We start from the raw sequence: 19,240 nt of genomic DNA on the forward strand, positions 1-19,240 counted from the left end.
CCCGAGGCCAAGGATCAAAGCGGTTCGTAGGTCTGCCCTTGGTCTGCAGACCGACTCTCTGATTTTGGTTCAGTCTGATCATCGCTTGGTTTATAGTGTCTATTTCCGAGCTTTCAGACCCTAGGCCATCACTAGCTGAAGGCGCTAGGACAGCTTGGGCCCCCTCCCCCAACTCCCCGGCGCCGCCGCAGTGGTGCCCTCTCCGCGCATGCTCGGCTGCGTGGGGACGCGCAGCGTGCGGAGGACGAAGGCCACCGTGCGCAGGCTCAGCACCATCCGGGATCGAGGTGGGAGGTACGTCGGGAGCGCGTGCTTTCTCTGGGTTCCGCCCAGTTTTCCTAGCCCACGAGCGGGTGCGCACGCGCGCAGCGAGCGGAAGGGCGAGTAGGCGCGCGCACGAGGCCGGGAGGGCGGCGGAAGCTGAAGCGTCCGCCTGTGGGGGAGGGGAAGTGGCGGGTGCGCGCGCAGCGGGGACGCGGGCGGTGTGGGGGGGCGGCCGAGGCGGGCGCGCGCGCGAGCCTTCCCCTCGCTCGGCGGCGGCGGCTTCTTTGTTTCGTGAGGAGAGGCGAGACGCCCAATCTGCCCCTGGCCCCGCGCGGAGGGTTGGGGGCGGTGCCGGGAAGGCGACGGCGCCGGCAGCTCCTGGTAAGAAACACGGACTGGGAGCGCAGCGCGGCGCGGGGCTTGGGAGGACGGTTTGAATGGAGCCGGGGCGCCGAGGGGGGAGGGGGCCGCCGGCGCCGGGAGCGGGGCTGGGGTACGGCGGCGCCCGAGGGTCAAGAAGCCGGGCCAGCAGTCGCGCGCGCGGGGAAGGCCACAGTGTAGCGAGGCCGCGGCGGCTACAGTATCCGCGGGCCAGTGGGGTGGGGGGGCCCGGGCCGCGTGGAGGCCGCGCGTCCCCCGCGCGCGCTCTCGCCGGGGTCTCCGGACAAAGCTCGCCCCCCCTCGGTGATCCAGGGTCCTGGCCTCTTATTCGCGGTCTCTGTGGCCAAGGCTTCAACAATGGCCAGGCGTCGGGGCTTTTCTGTCTACGTTGTAGCAGGTCCGACCCGAGTGTTGCATTTTTGGCAAGGCTGCAGTCGGGGCTCGGTAGCAGTCACCTCAAGTGTGTCCAGCGTCACCTGGACATAAACATTATTAGCCCGCATGGGTCACCACAACTAAAATTTTATTAAAAATTGCATCGTTCCAGATTTTCAAGGAAAGATAAATAACTCTCCTGGTCCCTTGCAGGCAGTGACTTTAAAATGTTGGCCCCAAAGTGAGGGGGGATTCGTGGCAAGTGGGGGAGGACGGAGGGAGGAGACTGTCTGTTGTTGAAAGCATTGTTTTTCTTTTGCGTCTTTTTCCCTCCCTCGCAATTGATTTTCCAGAGTAAGGCTTTTATTTAAACCTGGTCCTTTCAGGCTAATGTTATGTGCTGGTCTGAAGACACCCCTCTTTATTTTTAATGTTTTTTTTTTTTTCCAGTGACTCCTTAGGGAAGGTAGACAGGGAATGAGAGGAAGAGCCACTTCCGAGGAATTTGAAACAAGTTTTCAGTTTCAGTTGACAGACTGGATTGGAGTTTGACTCCTGGCGCTGTCAGTCACTTAGCTGTGTGACCTTAGGCATGTGGCTGAATCTCTCTGAACCTCTTTTTGAAAGGGGTGTCATCTCAGACATGGAGTTGGGAAAATCTGTTTAAGGGTTCCTGGCAAGTGGAACGCGTTTTTGTTTTTGACTGATCGGATCTCCTCTCATTGTTCAGCAAATACTCAAAAATCCTGAGAGAGTCACATGGTTGGAGGTTGACTCCCTGAGGAACCTCTCCAGTCTTATAGAGGGACAAGCTATAAATAAGGGAACAAACTCTCTTGGCCTACCATTAGTCATCACAACCTGCACAATGAAAGGGCTACAATGGATGTGCAGGGGAGACATTGGAACCAGAGATCAGAAAGGCTGCATGAAAGAGGAGACCTTTATTCAAAATTAGGGAGGATGTCCAGGCTTATCTTTTGACTTTCCCAGATCCCTTTTTACTAGTTGCTGTTCTCCTCCCCTAAACTCCCCATCTCTGTGGTTCATTCTTACGTAGCTGTCATTCTCAGTGCCATCAGAACATGGCCTATGTCTTCCTGGTTTGCTGCAGTGTACCCTGGATCTGGCACATAGTAGGTCCTAAGCAAACACATGTGGAATGAACAAAGAAAAGATCCTCCATGGGAGGATCAACTGAATATCTGTGTAAAGTGCTTGGCACAAAATTATAAGTAAGAAATATTAGTTGCTGGGAATGTGTGTGTGTTGCTGGGGATTGATCCCAGGACCTCCCCCCTGCTAGGACAGGCTCCCATGCAGTCACTATCTCCAGCTCTGTTGGCTGCTTTGGAAGTTTGCAGGCCTTTGTTTCCTTAAGTGAAGTGTGGAATAATGATTTCTTTGGGATGGTGGTAAGGAATCATACCTCTTTGATTCACGCCAGCTCTCTTAAGTCATAGCTTGACCTTGAGAAAGGTACTCACCAGTATGTCCCCCCACTTGTGAAACAGGTATGCCCAGGGTCCCATCTCAGATGGTGTTGTTAGGGTTGAGTGAGATGACCTGGAAGACTGCTTAATATACGGCAGCACCTGGCACATGGTGAGCACTCCTTTTTTCAGAGGTAGTATTATTTATTTTATTTATTATGCTGTAAATCTTTTTTTTTTTTTTTTTCTTTTGGTGCTGAGTATCAGAGCCAGGCCCTTACACATCCTAAGTCATGTACTCTACATGTGAGCTATATTCCCAGCCTAAGTCAGCTATTTATTTATTTTTACTTTTTAGTTCTAGAGTGTTTTAAAATTAGAGTGTATTTTCACATATTGTACATCCACAGAGTATAACTTATTCTAATTAGGATCCCATTCTTGTGGTTGTATATGATGTGGATTTTCACCGGTTGTGTATTCCTGTATGAACATAGGAAGGTTTTATGTCTGATTGTTTTATTGTCTTTCCTTTTCCCATCGCTCCTCCCTTCCCTTCATTCCCCTTTGTCTAATCCAATGAACTATTCTTTGCTCCCCCTATATCAACTATTAAAAAATTAATCCCCCCATAATTTAGTTATCTTATATTCCAGGTTTGATGTGCTGTAGACTGTGTGTGTGTATGACACAAACACACATATATATGTTTTTAAATTTTTAAATTTTTTAAAAAATCAATGCATACTTAATTAATCAATGCATACTTAATTAAGAAAATAATAGATGTTCCTCTCTGTGCTATCTAAAGTCATCATGTGCCTGCTCCCCCTACTTTTCTAGGGATTGACCCTAGGGTGCTTTTTTACTGAGCTACATCTCCAGCCCTTTTTCTTTTTAATCTTGAGACAGGAACTTGCTAAGTTGCTGAGGCTGACCTCGGATTTGAGATCCTGCCTCTATTTCCTTAGCAGATATTACAAGCAAGTGCCACCATAACTGCGTAGGCATCCAGCCCTTTAGGAGGTACTGATTTTGCAGGTTTTGAGCAGGGGAGGTAACATCATCAGAACTATGGTGTAGGGTAGTGTAGTTGTCTCCAAACTTTTTCTATCCTTGAAAAAAAGCACCCAACATATATGCACATTTATTTACAGATTATTTACATACTTTTGCCACTCCTTGTGAATCCTGAAAACATTGGAGGTAACAATGGACATAGTCACTCCATGTCTTGACCTTTTATTGAATCTGGGAGAGCAGGAGGGGACTAGGTGTTTTGATGAATGTCTGCTGAAACCATTCTGCTAGTGAAGAAACCAAACTCCAGGGGCATTTTTTCTCTAGAGGTTTTCAAGTCAATCAGCTGGCTTTTACTCCTGGTCCTGCAGATTTCACATTTGGCTCCTCAGTGAAATGAGGATGACAGTCCCTGTGCCAGCTGTTTTTGGCCTGGTCACTGGGGCTGCCATGGCACAGAGGAACCCATTCACAATGATGAAAGATAGAACTCATCATGATTGACGCCCCCTGGAGTAGTGCAAGAAGTGACCTAACCACTCATTTCCTATTCATGTGGTGAACAAATGTGCATTGAGTGCCTGCCACCAGGCACTTCTGGAGCAGCAGTGGGAAACAGGCAGACAAGGGCTCTGTTTTGGTATGCTTACATATATGTCTTTATTTGCAAAGGGGGACAGTAATAGTACCCAACTTGTAGGATTGGAGGGACTGAACAACAGAATGACAACTGTCAAGTGCTTAGAACAGTGCCTGTCACATTATACTAGACAATTGGTTTGGGCCAAGGGTGCCTCTCAGTGACAGAGCCCTTGCCTAGCATGCCTGAGGCCCTGGGTTTTTTTTTTTTTTTTTTTTTTTTTTTTTTTGTATACAAATGGGATACATGTTGTTTCTCTATTTGTACATAGAGTCAAGGCATACCATTTGTGTAATCATACGTTTACATCCTGGGGTTTTTTGTTTGTTTGTTTTGTTTTCTTTGTTTTTGTACTTGGGATTGAATCCAGGGGTGCTTAACCACTGAGCCACATCCCCAACCCTTTTTAAAATATTTTATTTACAGACAAGGTCTTGCTGAGTTGCTTAGGGCCTTGCTAAGTTGCTGAGGTTGGCTTTGAACTCAGGATCCTCCTGCCTCAGCCTCCAGATCTGCTGGGATTACAAGCATGTGCCATCATGCCCAGCCAAGCTCTGGGTTTGATCCCAGGCACCACAAAAACAAAATAAAAACAGTTAGTGGCTATTATCATTTATTAGGATTCCTACAACATTCTGGTAGGATGAGATAGATAATATATTCTTGCTCTTGTTGTAATGGTTCTGATCTGTATATTTTCAAGGTTGTTGCCAATAAATCAACTCCGTTTTATCCTTAAATTTTTTAATAATTATGCTTTGTAATTTTACGATAGGTTTTGGAAAGAAAGGGATTCATTTGGTGGTATGCCTTTTTAATGATATTGAACAGCTTGATGTTGTGGTGCATGCCTGTAGTTGGAGACTTGGGAGGCTGAGGCAGGAGTATAAGTTTGAAGCCAGCCTCAGCAATTTGGCGAGACCCTAAGAAGCTTAGTGAAACCATGTCTCAAAAAAAAAAAAAAAAAGTGAAAGTTAGTTTTTCATTTACATTTTTTTCTTATAGCCTGTGTGTAGTGTTGAGAGACTTGAAATTTCTAAAAAATCAGAATAAAAGAAATGTGCAAAATCTCCAAAGGAAAGTAACATATTGGCCTGAAATATTGGGAGTGAATGAGAGAGAACGTAATCAGAATCAATGCTGAGACTGAATTGAGCTGCAGTTGCTGTCAGTCAAGTATTAGGCTCATTAAGGTGACCATTGATTTCCTGGGGTTTCATGCTGCTGATACTAATCTTTCAGGATCTGGATTGAACTGATATGTGCGCTCCATCCTCCGCTTCTTCTCCACTCCTCTCCCAGTGTGGGAAAGAATCTTGAGGGGGAAGCCTAGGTGTAGCTGGATTTGTGGGGAGATTGCATTTCACAGGGCAGAGTGAAGGAAGAAGATGGCACCTGTTTCCCTCCAGGAAGGGTCTTTTTTTTTTTTTTTTCTTCAAAGAAAACAGGTAGATGTTAACTGACGTAAGCTGGCCCTGGCCCTTTCTTGTCCTTTGATTTCCCCAGGCTGGTTACTAAATATCTTCAGTTTTATAGGGGACACTTGTCCTTAGAAACAGGGTGGGTTTTGCTCCTTGCATTCACCAGTCGTGTGTGTGTGTGTGTGTGTGTGTGTGTGTGTGTGTGTGTGATAAAGGAGAATGGGACTGTTTTTAATGATGATTCTTTGGAGTTTTAAGATCTCCTTTTGCTAACTGGTCATGCCCTGCTGGCTCAGGAAGCAGGTGGCCAAATGACAGTTGCTGCCTCACTTATGATAGTGGGAGACTTGGGGGCAGAGCATCTGATGTGCACCATCCTGGTTGCCCTGAAAGTCCCAGTAAAGTGGCATGGTGGATGATCTCATTGTGTGCTGGGAGTTGAATCTGAGTTCATGAAGGCTGAGGCTGTGCTGATTGCAGCTGAGACCTCAGGGCTCCCTGCAGCCCTGCCTGCCTCCCTGGAACATCCCCTGGACACTCCTGCCTGTTGAGTGCTACTCTTTATTTGTACTTCTCACCCTTCTAGTCCTTCAGGGCTCTCTTCCTTGTCCATTTTGATCCTCAGCCTGAATTACTCAGGCCCTGGAGTCAGAACTCTGCACTCTGACTTTTGGGGAAATGATTTAACATCTCTGGAAAAAATTCTTCTGTTCCTTCCAGAATCTCTCTGGTTTCATTAAAATGCCACCTTCAGTCACCAGTTCTGATCCAAGAGGATAGAGTTGGGCCTGAAATCTAGCCTACATTCTAAGAAAGTAGAATCTTTTCTTTTTTTTTTTGCGGTGCTGGGGATTGAACCCAGGGCCTTGTGCATGCTAGGCAAATACTCTACCAACTGAGCTATATCTCCAGCCCCAAGAACGTAGAATCATTTTTTAAAAATTAATGGATTCATTTTGAGATGGGGTCTCGCTGTGTTGCCCATACTGGTCTTTTTTTTTTTTTTTTTTTGGTACCGGAGATCGAACTCGGGCACTCGACCATTGAGCCACATCCCCAGCCCTATTTTGTATTTTATTTAGAGACAGGCTGTCACTGAGTTGCTTAGCACCTCGCTTTTGTGTTTTTTCCTTACCGGGGCATAAACCAAGGCCTCATGCATGTTAGGCACGTACGCTACTACTGGGCTACATCCCCAGCCCCCAGCCCCCCAGCCCTTTTATATTTTATTTTGAGGTAGAGTCTTACTAAGTTGCTTAAGCTGCCCTTGAACTTTTGATCCTTCTGCCTCAGTCTTCTAAGTAGTTGTCAGACCCTGTCATTCCTCTGTCTAGAACATTCCAGTGGCTTCCCATTGCAACTGGATACAGCTAGTATAGACTCCTCTCTTCACTGTGGCCCTTAAGGCTTGCGACCCGCCCCCACCTGCTACCAAGACCTCTTTGCCCAACATTGGATCTTTGCATCCCCTCATAGGAGTGATAGGAAGTTTTTTTGTTATTCACATGGAACCCCTTTTGGATACTTCTGAGTTCATTACAATGAGGTGGCTTAGGGTATAATCCCTGGCTAACCCAGGATGGGACTGGTAACCAGAAAGTAATTAGAGAGAGGTCCTGGCATCATGTACCACCTCTCCTGTGCCTGGCCCTGTTCATCTCTTCTATCTGGTTATCACAGAGTTACAACTTTTTTTTTTTTTTGTAGTCGTAGATGGACAGCATGCCTTTATTTTATTTGTTCATTTCTTTGTGGTGCCAAGGATCAAATCCAGTGCTTTGCACATGCTAGGCAAGCACTCTGCCACTCCTCAGCCTAGAGTTACAACTTTTATAATAAACTAGTAATAGTAAAGTGCCTTCTTTTGTTCCATTAGCTGCTTCACCAAATTAATTGAAAGTGAGGAAAGGGTTGCAGGGACCCCTGATTTATAGCTGGTTGGTCAGAAGTATCAGAAGCCAAACATGTGATTGGCATCTTAAGTGGTGGACTGTTTTGTGGGATTGAACCCTTAACTTGTGGATCTAACGCTAACTCTAGGTAGAGTTAGTTAAAGTGTAGTACCCCTATCTGCTGTTCATAGAGTTGGAGAATTGCTTGGTGTGGAAACCTCCCCCCACACCCACATCTGGTCTCAGGAGTGTTCTTCGTCGAGAGAGAAAACTCCGTTTTTATTGGAGTTGGCGTCAGAAGTGTTGTGTGAGAGTATAGAGAAATAGTATGTTCCCATCCTCTCCACTTCAGCCACTCTTGACTGATTTGCTGTGCCTCAGAATGTGCATAGCAGAGTCCTACCCCAGAGCCTTTGCATTTGCTGGTTCCGCTTCTCATAGAGGCCATTTGGCCCTCACCCATTTCACATAAATCTCTGTTTTGATGTCCCCCATTATCGAGAGACCCCCTCGCCACCATGATTGTAAGATTGCCTCCCATTTGTTAACACATTAACCTACTAATTTTTTCATGACACTTCTCCCCCTGTGTAACGTCGTGTCATAGTTAATTTGTGTGCTTATCTCTGTCCTTTGGTTGTTCACTCCACCAGGCAGGAACTTTGTTCTTCGCTACGTCTGCTTGGCACATTTGGTGATCCATCGTTATTTTATTTTTTAAAAAAATATTTTAAAATTGTAGATGGACACAATAGCTTTATTTTATTTATTTATTTTTCTGTGTGCTGAGGATTGAACTCAGTGCCTCACATGTGCTAGGCAAGCGCTCTCTACCACTGAGCCACAACCCCAGACCTGATCCATCATTATTTATGGGGAAGTGATCATTAGTAAACCCCCTGCTTGAGTGGATGTGAGGGCCTGAGTGACACTTGGTAGGTTGAGTTCTGGGTCTCCCTGCCCTGTCTTGGTTACTCTTTTGTCCTCACTCATTTTGATTGAGTTTGAATGGGCAGCAGGCAACAAAGCAGACCCGGCGGGGGGCGGCGGTTAGTGGGGCAGGACAGATTTAAGTAACTGGTTGCGGTTACTTGATGTAAATTTGTGTACTGGGGGGCTGGGGAGATAGCTCAGTTGGTAGAGTACTTGCCTCTCAAGCAGAAGGCCCTGGGTTCAATCCCCAGCACTGCCAAAAAAAATAAAAAAATAAATAAAAAAGAAAGAAAGAAAAGAAAAGGAAAAAATGTGTACTGGGTTGCATTTTGACTCTGATTGTGGTCAAGTAAGTCTGAAACACACTCATCCAGTGGGTAGATAGGGTAACATTTGTAGTATAGACCAATGTGTCTGCTGGATTAGAGGGAACTCCTTGAGGGCAGAGAACCATCCTCCTTATCTTAAATCTCTGGCTTGTTCTGAGGTATGTTCATTTGTTCATTGGACTGGGGATAACATTGAGCTACATCCCCAGCCCTTTTTATTTATTATTTTGAAATAGGCTCTCCCTAAATTGCTGAGGCTGGCCTGGAATTTGAAATCTTCCTGCCTCAGCCACAAGAGACTCTGGGATTACTTCAGCGACCACACCCAACTGAAGTGGTTTTTATGGGAGTAAAAATAGAAAGAGGGAAGATTTCAGTGAATAAAATGATACATAATTCCCAGTGCTAAAAATAATACCTGGTAACACATTGGCATGTCTACTGATAGGTATTACTGAGAAGACATTGTAATTCGTCATCATGATGTGATTTTTTTTTTTTTTTTTTAGTTTCTGACATGTATTCCTTTTTCAATTAGGGCAGGGTTTTGCTACTTAATTATACTGCAAGGAAAATGCCACCAAATGGTCAGCATTGAGGAAGTTTAGTCACTTTTAGGAATAAGCCATTTTTGCAGGTTCCCTAAAATCACAGTCTCAACATCATACATTATTTTGAGGTTCACAGAGAATGCCCCAAACCATAAAGTCAGGTGGGGAGAGTTTTCTTAGTAACATGTACATGGGGCTGTTTTGCTGAAGCTCTCCTGGCTCACTGTTGATCTGTGCAAGTACCTGCCAGTACTGGATACCATCATGGTATTTGTTGATGAAACATGTCCATGAACAAATTTCTCCAAGCTCTCAAAATAAGAGATATCCTGTGGTCAAACTTAAATATAATGCTTATATTTGAGCACAGTGAAAAAAAAAAAATTATCTCAGTAGGCAGATTTCAGAGAGGTCTGATGACCTGTTGCCTGCCTTAGTGGCAGCTACCATGGTCTTTTTTTATTCATAAAACAGAGCTAAGGGTGGTGTGAAAGAAGAAACTGGACTCTATCCTCAAGCATTTTGGCTCCACATTCGAATGTCAACAGATATTCCTATATTATTTCTTAATTTTTTTTTCTTACGGTGCTGGAGATTGAACCCAGGGCCTTGCAAGTACTGTACCACTGAACTGTTTCCCCATACCTTTTAAAAATTTTATTTATGTATTTTGGTACCAGAGGTGCCTAACCACCAAGCTACATCCCCCAGCCCTTTTTATTTTGAGACTGGGTCTCGCTCAATTGCATAGGATCTTAACTAAGTTGCTGAGCCTGGCTTTGAACTTGTGATCCTCTTGCCTCAGCCTACTAAGTTGTTGAGATTACAGATGTGTGCCACCACGCCCAACTTAACTTTTATTTTGAGGAAGGACTGGCCTCAAACTTGTGATCCTCTTGTCTCCCAAGTAACTGGGATTACAGGCATGTGTCCAGCTAGACAGTTTTTTCTTAAATGATTGATTGATTTTTGTAGTATCAAGAGTTTAATATTGGGGCACTTTACTACTGAGCTACATTCCCTTCCCATTTCTAAAATTATTTTTTATTTTTTTGCTTTTTGTTTTTTTGGGTACTGGGGATTGAACTCAGGAGCACTCAACCACTGAGCCACATCCCCAGGCCTATTTTGTATTTTTTTTTAGAGACAGGGTCTCACTGAGTTGCTTGGTGCCTCGCTAAGGTTGGCTTTGAACTCATGATCCTCCTGCTTCAGCCTCCCCAGCCGCTGGGATTAGAGGCATGCGCCACTGCACCCGACTGTTTTTTATTTTGAGACAGGGTCTTGCCAAGTCTCTGAGGCTGGCCTCCAGCCTTCACTCCTCCTGCCTCAGTCGTCCCAAATACAGGCATGTGCTATCACAATGGCCCCAGAGTACTTTTACTTTCCATCACATGCCTTCTGGCCACTCACCAGGATTTCCAGACTGTTTCCTTTTTTGGAGGCCCTAGGCACACCTGACCTTAGGGCCACACATGTTTGGATTGGCTCCCAGACAGACATGTATGCTATCTGCTCTCATCCTTTTGTCTGTGTCCCTTTGTCCTTTGCTTCTCTCACTTGTGAGGTGTGGCCTCCTGGTTTGCCATGAATTTCATTGTCCATCCAGGAACTTGTAGAGGGACTCAGAGGAGCCTGGGTAGCACCATACAAGCTCCCTGCAAGTCCAAAGACCACAGGGATGATCTTAGGGACTCAAGCTCTTTGCTGAAAATACCATGTCTTTAGTTTGGAAAGGTCTGGGATGGGAAACAAAAGGGTGGGGAGAGAGGTGTTCCTCACCCTCTGATTTCATCCCTCTTGTAGTTCCTGGCTGAGCTTACTCAGTTCCCACCCTGCATAGGCAGCTTGCTGGAGCCCAGTGGTACCTAGTTCCACAGTGTCTTATTGTGTTTTCTGTTACTATAATGTATAATGGAATACCATAAACAGGGTAGTTTACAAAGACAAATTTATTTGACTTAAATTCTGGAGGCTGGAAAGTCCAAGGGCTTGGTGAGAGCAGTACCTGATGAGGGCTTTTTATAGTGTATCTCATGGTAGAAAAGAGACAGCATGTGGGATGCACGCACTTTTATAGTGATCCACTTTCATGATAACCAACAGTCTGTTCCCACTTTAATGTCATTAATCCATTCACAAGAACTCAGGCTATCCTTTGTCTGTTGGAAAGTTATATAGCCTTCTACAGTATGGATGTTTGTATATTACGAAAATTCCCATGTTGAAAATCTGCTGTTTAATATGATGGTATTAGGAGGTGGGGCTTGAATAAGATGACTGTGCCCAGCCCTCAGGTATGAGATTAGTACCTTAGAGACCCCAGGGAACCCCCCCCACAACATGCTTCTTATGTCCAGTAATACAGTGAAAAAGTACTGTGAAAAAGTAGGCCCTCACCAGACACTGAATCTGCTGGTTCTTTGATCATGTACTTTGAGAACTGCTGTTGCTTATAAGCCACACTTCTAAGGTAATTTATGATAGCAAATTCCCTTTAATCTTTTTTTTTGGTGGAAGTGGGTGATCCTGGGAATGGAAAACTCAGGGCCTTATCAATTCTAAGCAAGCACTCTACCACTGAGTGTACCCTCAGCCTCTCCCTTTAATGATTTAGTAATGCAGTCTCATTATTGATACTTAGAAAACACAAAAGTAAAGAAACTTAAAATCACTCATGATATTACTACACACAGGGGATGTCTACTGTGTCTGCAAATGGCTAGGAGTTGTGTGCTCTTGTACCCAGCTAAATTCTGCTTACTCTGTTTGTTTGGTACTGGGGATTTGAACCCAGCAGCACTCAACCACTGAACCACATCCCCATTTTATGTAGAGAGGTTTTTCCACTGAGTTGCCTAGGGCCTTGCGAAGTTGCTGAGTCTGGCTTTGAACTTGTGATCCTCCTGCTTCGGCCTCCCAAGACTCTGGGATGACAGGCATGCACCACTGTGCTGGGCTTGCTTACTCTTTTTTGTCGTCATTGTGCATGGACCTTTATTTGTTTATATGTGGTGCTGAGGCTCAAACCCAGTGCCTCACACATGCTTGCTTCGCACATACTTAGGCAAGTGCTCTTCCACTGAGCCATAAACCCAGCCCCGCTTACTTCTGATGAAGGCCCAAAGTGTCATATTAGTAACTTAGAAGTGCTTAATAAATTCAACCTAAGATAAAACAGTTAAGGTAAACACCTATAGCTGGGGGAAACTCATTGGTGGAGTATGTGCTCAGCATGTACAAGGCCCTGGATTTGGTCCTCAGAACCCAAGAAACAAACAAAACAGCTACAAAACATGACTGTTGTGAATAGCTAGTTCATCTCACCTGTAGTGAGTGGCATTGGTTGTTTTAGCATAAATACAATGTGACATGCCAGTTCTCTACTGAGTTGGTTTAAAACCACAACTACATGCTGAAGGAAATCTATTGCCCTGAGTTTCTGGTTTGGAAGAGTGACTTCTTGTTTCGTGCCCCATACATATTGATTGTTTGGTTTTTTAATATTTTTATTAGGGCATTATAGTTATGCATAATAATGGGGTTGAAAATTGAGGCCAGGTGTGGTGATGCAGGCAGTTAATCCAGCAACTCCAGCTGAGGCAGGAGGATCGAAAGTTCCAGGCCAGTTGGGGCAATTTAGTAAGACCCTGAATCAGGAAAAAAAAGGGTGTGTGTTTGAAAATTTATAAAATTGTTCATCAGGCTGGGGATATATCTTAGTGGTAGAGCAAGTGCCTAGCATGCATGAGGAACCTAGATTCAATCCCCTGTGACACACACACGCACACTCCAATCCATGGTCTTGTCATAGCAGGCATAATTCACCAATATCAGATTTTCCTTCCATTCCCAAGTACTGGGAATGGAAGCTGGGGCATTGCACACGCAAGGCAAGTGTTCCACCCCTGAGCTATAGCTGCACACTCTGTATTTCAGGACACATCATGCTAAGTAAGTTGTCCAGGCTATCCTTGAACTTAACCATTCTGCCTCAGCCTTCCAAGTAACTGGGATTACAGGTGTGCACCACCTTGTGCAGCATCTCCATAATTTTTTGTATCTGTGGAGGCTGTGGGTTATAGTTCTGACATCAGTTTCTAGTTCACAGCACTATTCATCAACTTTAGACATTTGATATCACTGTCAGATTATATCATGGTGCCATTTTTTGTGTACACTTACCTTTGTATCAGCGTACTATTTTTGTTAGTTTGGTGGGGATTGAACTTAGGGTCTTGCACTTGTTGAGCCACGTGTTCTACCACTGAGCTATATCTCCAACCTTGAATTTACTTCTTGAACTTAAATTCATTTAATTAATTAATTAAGTGATTGATTTTTGGTGCTGGGGGTTAAACCCAGAGGCACTTAACCACTGAGCCACATTCTCAGCCCCTTTTACTTTTTAATTTTGAGATAAGGCCTTGATAAATTGCTTAAGGCCTTGCTAAGTTGCTGAGTCTGGTCTTGAACTTGGAATTCTCTTGCTTTAGCCTCCTAAGCCACTGGGATGACAGGTGTGTGCCACTGTGCCAAGCTCAAATTCATTTATTGTAAAGAAACTTGTTCTCACACCCTTCAGTAGAAAACTGGTTATCACTTGCCATAAATATTGGTTTTGATTGAATTTACAAAGTTCCAATCAAATGCTGTTTGAGTCTTAGTTGTTATGAAATGTGAAGATTTGCAATTATTGGAGCAATGTGAAGGGTAGATTAGCACCTGCTCAGATGTTCTTTTCATTGTGATCAGAATCATGGACAAAGAACCTAGTGAGACAGTGGTACTTGGGCTTTATCTGTGTGCTACCTTTTCATAGGTGGACTCTGATTTGATTTATATGCCTGAGATATATTAATTTCTCCAAAAGAAATCAAGAAAAGGTTTGGGGACAGAGCCTGTAGATTCGGGTAACAGCACCCTGTCAGATGGATGATTCTGACATGAGTGTTTCAGTCTTCCCTTGCTGCCCTTGACCTGCTACTCCATTCCCCCAATCCCCTAGACTGACTGGGACTTCTTTTCAGCAGGAGACCACCGTCTGCAGCGCCCGTGAAGATGTCCACTCCAGACCCACCCCTGGGTGGAACTCCTCGGCCTGGGCCTTCCCCAGGTCCAGGCCCCTCACCTGGAGCCATGCTGGGCCCCAGCCCAGGCCCCTCACCTGGCTCGGCCCACAGTATGATGGGGCCCAGCCCAGGGCCTCCCTCAGCAGGACACCCCATCCCAACCCAAGGGCCTGGGGGGTACCCTCAGGACAACATGCACCAGATGCACAAGGTAGGGAGCCCTGTGTTCTTCATGTACCATTCCCTTGCCCTTTGGCCCTGCCTTAGGCTAGGCTCTTCCTGCCTCCCACCTCTTCCCTCCAGGCTATGGGCAGTCTTTGGACTTGAGCCTCCCCTGAAGGCCAGTGGGAAAGCCTCCTTGTCAGTGGTGGCTGACTTGGCTCAGACACCTGCCCCAGGGTCCATTGCCATGAACAGAGGGGTCAGAAACACAGTCTGTCCTGAGCCAGGAGGGGTGAGCAGTTGCCCTACCCTGTATCCCCCGTGCTCCTTGTTCTTCATGGGAACTTTCAGAATAGTGCTCTGAAGTTTTCTCTCATCAATGAAGAAAAATGCCTGAATCACTGAAGGAGGCTTAAGGTACATGGTTTCCTCCTAGCTGCTCTGCCTACTTGGGGAATTCACAAAGCAGGGCAGTGGTGCCTTAGTCCCTGCCCACGTTTCATGCTTGGGGCCACTGTCTTGACCTCTTACCCGAGCTGATCAGGGCTGCTTTTGCTGGGAAGATGGATACATTAATTTCCTCTCCCTTTGTGTCCTTGAGGGAAGTTGGTGGAAGTATCACCTTGTATGTACCAGCATCTGTAAGAAATGGTGACATTTCTGTCAGGGCCCTTAAGAGGCCTGGGTCCACATAGATAAAGATAGGGGTGGGGTGGGTCTAGGAGTGGGTCCCCCCACCTGGCACTGACAACTCTTTACCTCCCTACCAGGGTTATCCATGTGTTTACACCTCATTCCACTTGAATACCCCCCAACCCACTAGGTCTGCATCTTATAGACAAGGAATCAGGGTCACAACCCATCTGATGCCTCCTCTGGGCTATCTTCTTGCCCTGCATGTGTGCTGTTTCTGAGGCCTTCAGCACATTGAGTTGTTTCCCTTCCAACCGTTCGCATCTACTGTACATTCCTCTCAACTTACGTATAATATCTGTCTTGACCCTTCTGTCGTTGGAAGCTGTTGGTGACACACACACTTGGTTTACAGGTTAACTCCTTCTCCACACAGCCCCCACTTTCCTTCTCTGCCCATTTAGTTTTGCCCTCTTGGCATGATTCATACACACTGCACACATCTGACATATGTTTGTCAGACCTCTGCCATATGTCCCACACTGTTTTAGTCATTTTTTCACTTCTGAAACTTAAAGACCCAACCAGAAATGTTATGGAGGAGAAAAGGTTATTTGAGGACTCAAGGTTTCAGAGGTCTTAGTCCATAGAAGGCCAGCTCCATTCTTAAAGGCCTCACTGTGAGGCTGAACATCAGGGCGGGAGAGAGTGGCAGAGGCAAGCAGCTCACATCACGGTGATCAGGAAGCAGAGAGAGAGAGAGAGAGAGAGTTTCTACTTGTCAGATACAAATATATAATGCCTCAATTCCCACCTCCTCCAACCACACCCTACCACTTCAGTTATCACTCAGTTAATCCCAATAGGGATTAATTTACTGATCGGGTTAAGACTCTTAGAACCCAATCATTTCTCTTCTGAACCTTCTTGCATTGTCTCACATGTGAGCTTTTGGGGGACACCTCACATCCAAACCATAACACACACCCTGCTAGGATTGGGGTCCCATGCGTACAGGATACCTGTGACTGTGCAGAGCTCAGTCTCTCCCACAACCTGGGCAAGAGGGGTGGAGGTAGGCCCAAACCTTGGGTCTGGTCAGCATCTTGAGGGCCCAACCTGCCTCTCGTGAAACTTCCCCTTGCCTGGCCCCTCTTCTCCTTGATCACAGCATACCTCGAGTTGTGGGTTTGTTTTGTCAGATGTGAGCCTGTGAGTTCTCATAGAGAGCACTTGTGCCAACCCAGGCCTAGTGTGGGCCCACAAAAAAGAATTTTGATGGTGTCCCCTTTGCCAGCTGTTCCCCTGGGGGGAATACCCACTACTGAGTGTTAGGAGGGACATACACACCATCATTCTGTCTCTTGTGGGGATAAAACAGTCTTGTGGCTAGCCTCCTTCCCTGCCAGCCTCTGGGGAGGTGCAAAGTTTGGGGGATGTCTGATGTGTTTTTACAGTCTTTGTGGGTAGATCTGTCTGGCCTTCTGATTTCTAGTCTCCTAAGGAAGAGGGTCTTTGGTCCCCAGATTCATGTTTTGTCTTGTCACCATGAGCCGCGTTTGTTGTGTCCTGGATGAAACTGCTCCCTCACCAAGACCTATTGCTAGTGTCTTTTCCTTTCTTCGGGTGGTTGCTGACTGCCTCCAGAAACATCGTCCCGCCCTCTCCTGGACCCTTAGTGCAGTTGCTTCCTTGGTTCCAGGCTACCAGTTGTCTAGTTGGTCACCCTCCACTGGGTGGCATTTATTTTGTGTACCTACCTTGACACTCAAGTAGGTGTCATGACCGTGCCTTGGAACTGAGCCCTTGGCCATGTTGGTGATTCAGTAGATGCTATGGCAGCATTGGGTGGACGTTTGTTGACATCTGTCTTCTCTCTGGTGATGCTTTGCTGTGTCTCTGCTTCCTGTTCTCCTTGTTGACCCTGCCTTATTATTGGCCACTCGCAGCCTATGGAGTCCATGCACGAGAAGGGCATGTCGGATGACCCACGCTACAACCAGATGAAAGGAATGGGGATGCGGTCAGGGGGCCACGCAGGGATGGGGCCCCCGCCCAGCCCCATGGACCAGCACTCCCAAGGTACTGTTCAGCATCCCTTCTTGCTTAGTGTTGGTTGTACACAGGTAGCCCTGAGATCATTTTCCTCATCAGGGTTTCCACAGATGAATTCTGTGAGGACTTAGGACAGTTGAGCTCCAGGGAAGGCCCTGCCATAGGAAGTGTCTGGTTGAGGTTTGGCTGGTGATCTCTTTTGGCTCTCTTGCATACACGGTGGGCAGATTTGGGTGTTAGAGGAGAGCTCAGCAGGAGCTCCTGGAAGCTTAGTAGAGAGAGAGTCTTGGGGCTAAGGACTCTACCTTAACAAGCTCTCCAGTTGGCTTTTCTTTGTGGGGATAAAGGAGAAATGAGGTAGGAAATGATTTGTAGAGCCCTTCTAATCACCAGGGACAGGAAGCTCAGGGGCTCCTGAGGAATGGAAGTGAGAAGAATGGGTTTGGCTGATCTGAAGATAGGCAACCTACTCTGCCCAGGCAGGAGAGCAGACCTGGAAAGATTCTGGATTTCACGTTATGGCTTTACCATTAACTATCTGTGCCCTACTGAAACATGGGCCAAAGCACGTGACCATGCAGGCTGCTGGGCCAAGGCTATGACTTAAGAATGTGCCCTCTGGGTACCTTGTGTTTGGCTCATGAGAATGAAGCCATTGGGCTATTCCATATCTTGAGGGATGAGGCAGTTTAGGTGTGGCAGAACAGGTTACTGTCTCAGCCTTAAACTCAAATGCATGCTGCCAAGTGACCGTTGGATTGGCCTTTCCCTGCAGGTTACCCCTCGCCCTTGGGCAGCTCTGAGCATGCTTCCAGCCCAGTTCCAGCCAGTGGTCCATCCTCTGGTCCCCAAATGTCATCTGGGCCAGGAGGGGCTCCTCTAGATGGTGCTGACCCCCAGGCCTTGGGGCAGCAGAACCGGGGCCCAACCCCATTTAACCAGAACCAGCTGCACCAGCTTCGAGCTCAGATCATGGCCTACAAGATGCTGGCCAGGGGGCAACCCCTTCCTGACCACCTGCAAATGGCTGTGCAGGGAAAGCGGCCGATGCCTGGGATGCAGCAGCAGATGCCAACACTACCTCCACCCTCTGTGTCCGCCACAGGACCTGGGCCTGGCCCTGGCCCTGGCCCTGGCCCAGGTCCGGGACCAGCACCTCCAAATTACAGCAGGCCTCATGGTAAGGCCCACCATCCCTGGTCCCCAGGGTGGGGAGGAAGTCCAGAGTGAACTGGCCAGAACCTGGGTAGCAATGATGGATCCTGAACTCTGTTGTTGATGAGCTCCTCAAGTGACTGCTCAGGAGTCCAGGTCACTGTCATGATAAATGCCATTTCTCCAGCTCCCCTGGAGAACCACACCTAAGGGCTTGTGGATGGGCATGTGCCCTGAACCAGGGGTGCCCATGGGGTAGGTTTGGATATGAGGACAGTTCACATTTTATTCTCCTTTGTTTGTTTCCCCTTGCATGTAGGTATGGGAGGACCCAACATGCCGCCTCCAGGACCCTCAGGTGTGCCCCCTGGGATGCCTGGCCAGCCCCCTGGAGGGCCTCCTAAACCCTGGCCTGAAGGTAAGATCCCTTCTGTCTTGGTGACACTTCTGTGCCCTGCCTCCCTATCATGAGCTTGAAGTGTGCAGGCCCTGAGATGAGCCTGATCAGAGAGAGTGCTTAGGACACTTGCTTGACCAGAGCAGAAATCCACATTTTCTTGTGGCGTCCTCTTGGTCTCATCTGTCCCTGGTCAGTTCCCAAAGACTTTGGGTCAGATCTACTGCATAGTTCCCTTTGTGCCTGTGTTGTAAGTCAAGTTTATCCTGGGGTCTCTTTAAAACAGTAGAAAGCCAAGGAGAGCAAAGATTGGGTCCACCACAAAACTCAAGGGAAAGGCTTGAGAGGTGTAGCTGGGACCACAAATTCCTTCAGGATGTAGTACCTGGAAGGCACAACTTGACCTACCTTCCTTCCCGGGAACAGGACAGGTAGGATGACAGGACAGTTTAGGGTCCTGTCAACCTCACTGATCATGTGTAGCCTTGGTTCAGTACTCTCTGAGGCTCCATGTCCTCCTCTGTAAT

The 19,240-nt window shown here is 46.8% G+C and overlaps 1 protein-coding gene and 2 non-coding genes across 3 annotated transcripts in view; 2 read left to right on the forward strand and 1 right to left on the reverse strand.

Annotated features, from left to right (window-relative positions):
• Positions 1–357: 357 nt before the first annotated feature.
• The window catches only part of Smarca4 (SWI/SNF related, matrix associated, actin dependent regulator of chromatin, subfamily a, member 4), an 85,931-nt gene continuing 67,048 nt past the window's right edge, over positions 358–19,240 (forward strand). The window contains 5 exon segments of the mRNA XM_047530230.1: positions 358–380; positions 14,273–14,522; positions 17,056–17,188; positions 17,937–18,341; positions 18,636–18,734. Of these exon segments, the coding sequence (XP_047386186.1) occupies positions 14,301–14,522; positions 17,056–17,188; positions 17,937–18,341; positions 18,636–18,734 (859 nt within the window). The 5' untranslated portion in view covers positions 358–380; positions 14,273–14,300.
• Positions 6,372–6,445, reverse strand: Trnaa-agc (transfer RNA alanine (anticodon AGC)). Its single transcript has one exon. It is a non-coding gene; the product is annotated as a tRNA-Ala (tRNA).
• Positions 8,542–8,618, forward strand: Trnae-cuc (transfer RNA glutamic acid (anticodon CUC)). The gene has a single exon. It is a non-coding gene; the product is annotated as a tRNA-Glu (tRNA).

Source organism: Sciurus carolinensis, chromosome 17 (genome assembly GCF_902686445.1).
Source record: "Sciurus carolinensis chromosome 17, mSciCar1.2, whole genome shotgun sequence".
Classification (NCBI taxonomy): domain Eukaryota; kingdom Metazoa; phylum Chordata; class Mammalia; order Rodentia; family Sciuridae; genus Sciurus; species Sciurus carolinensis.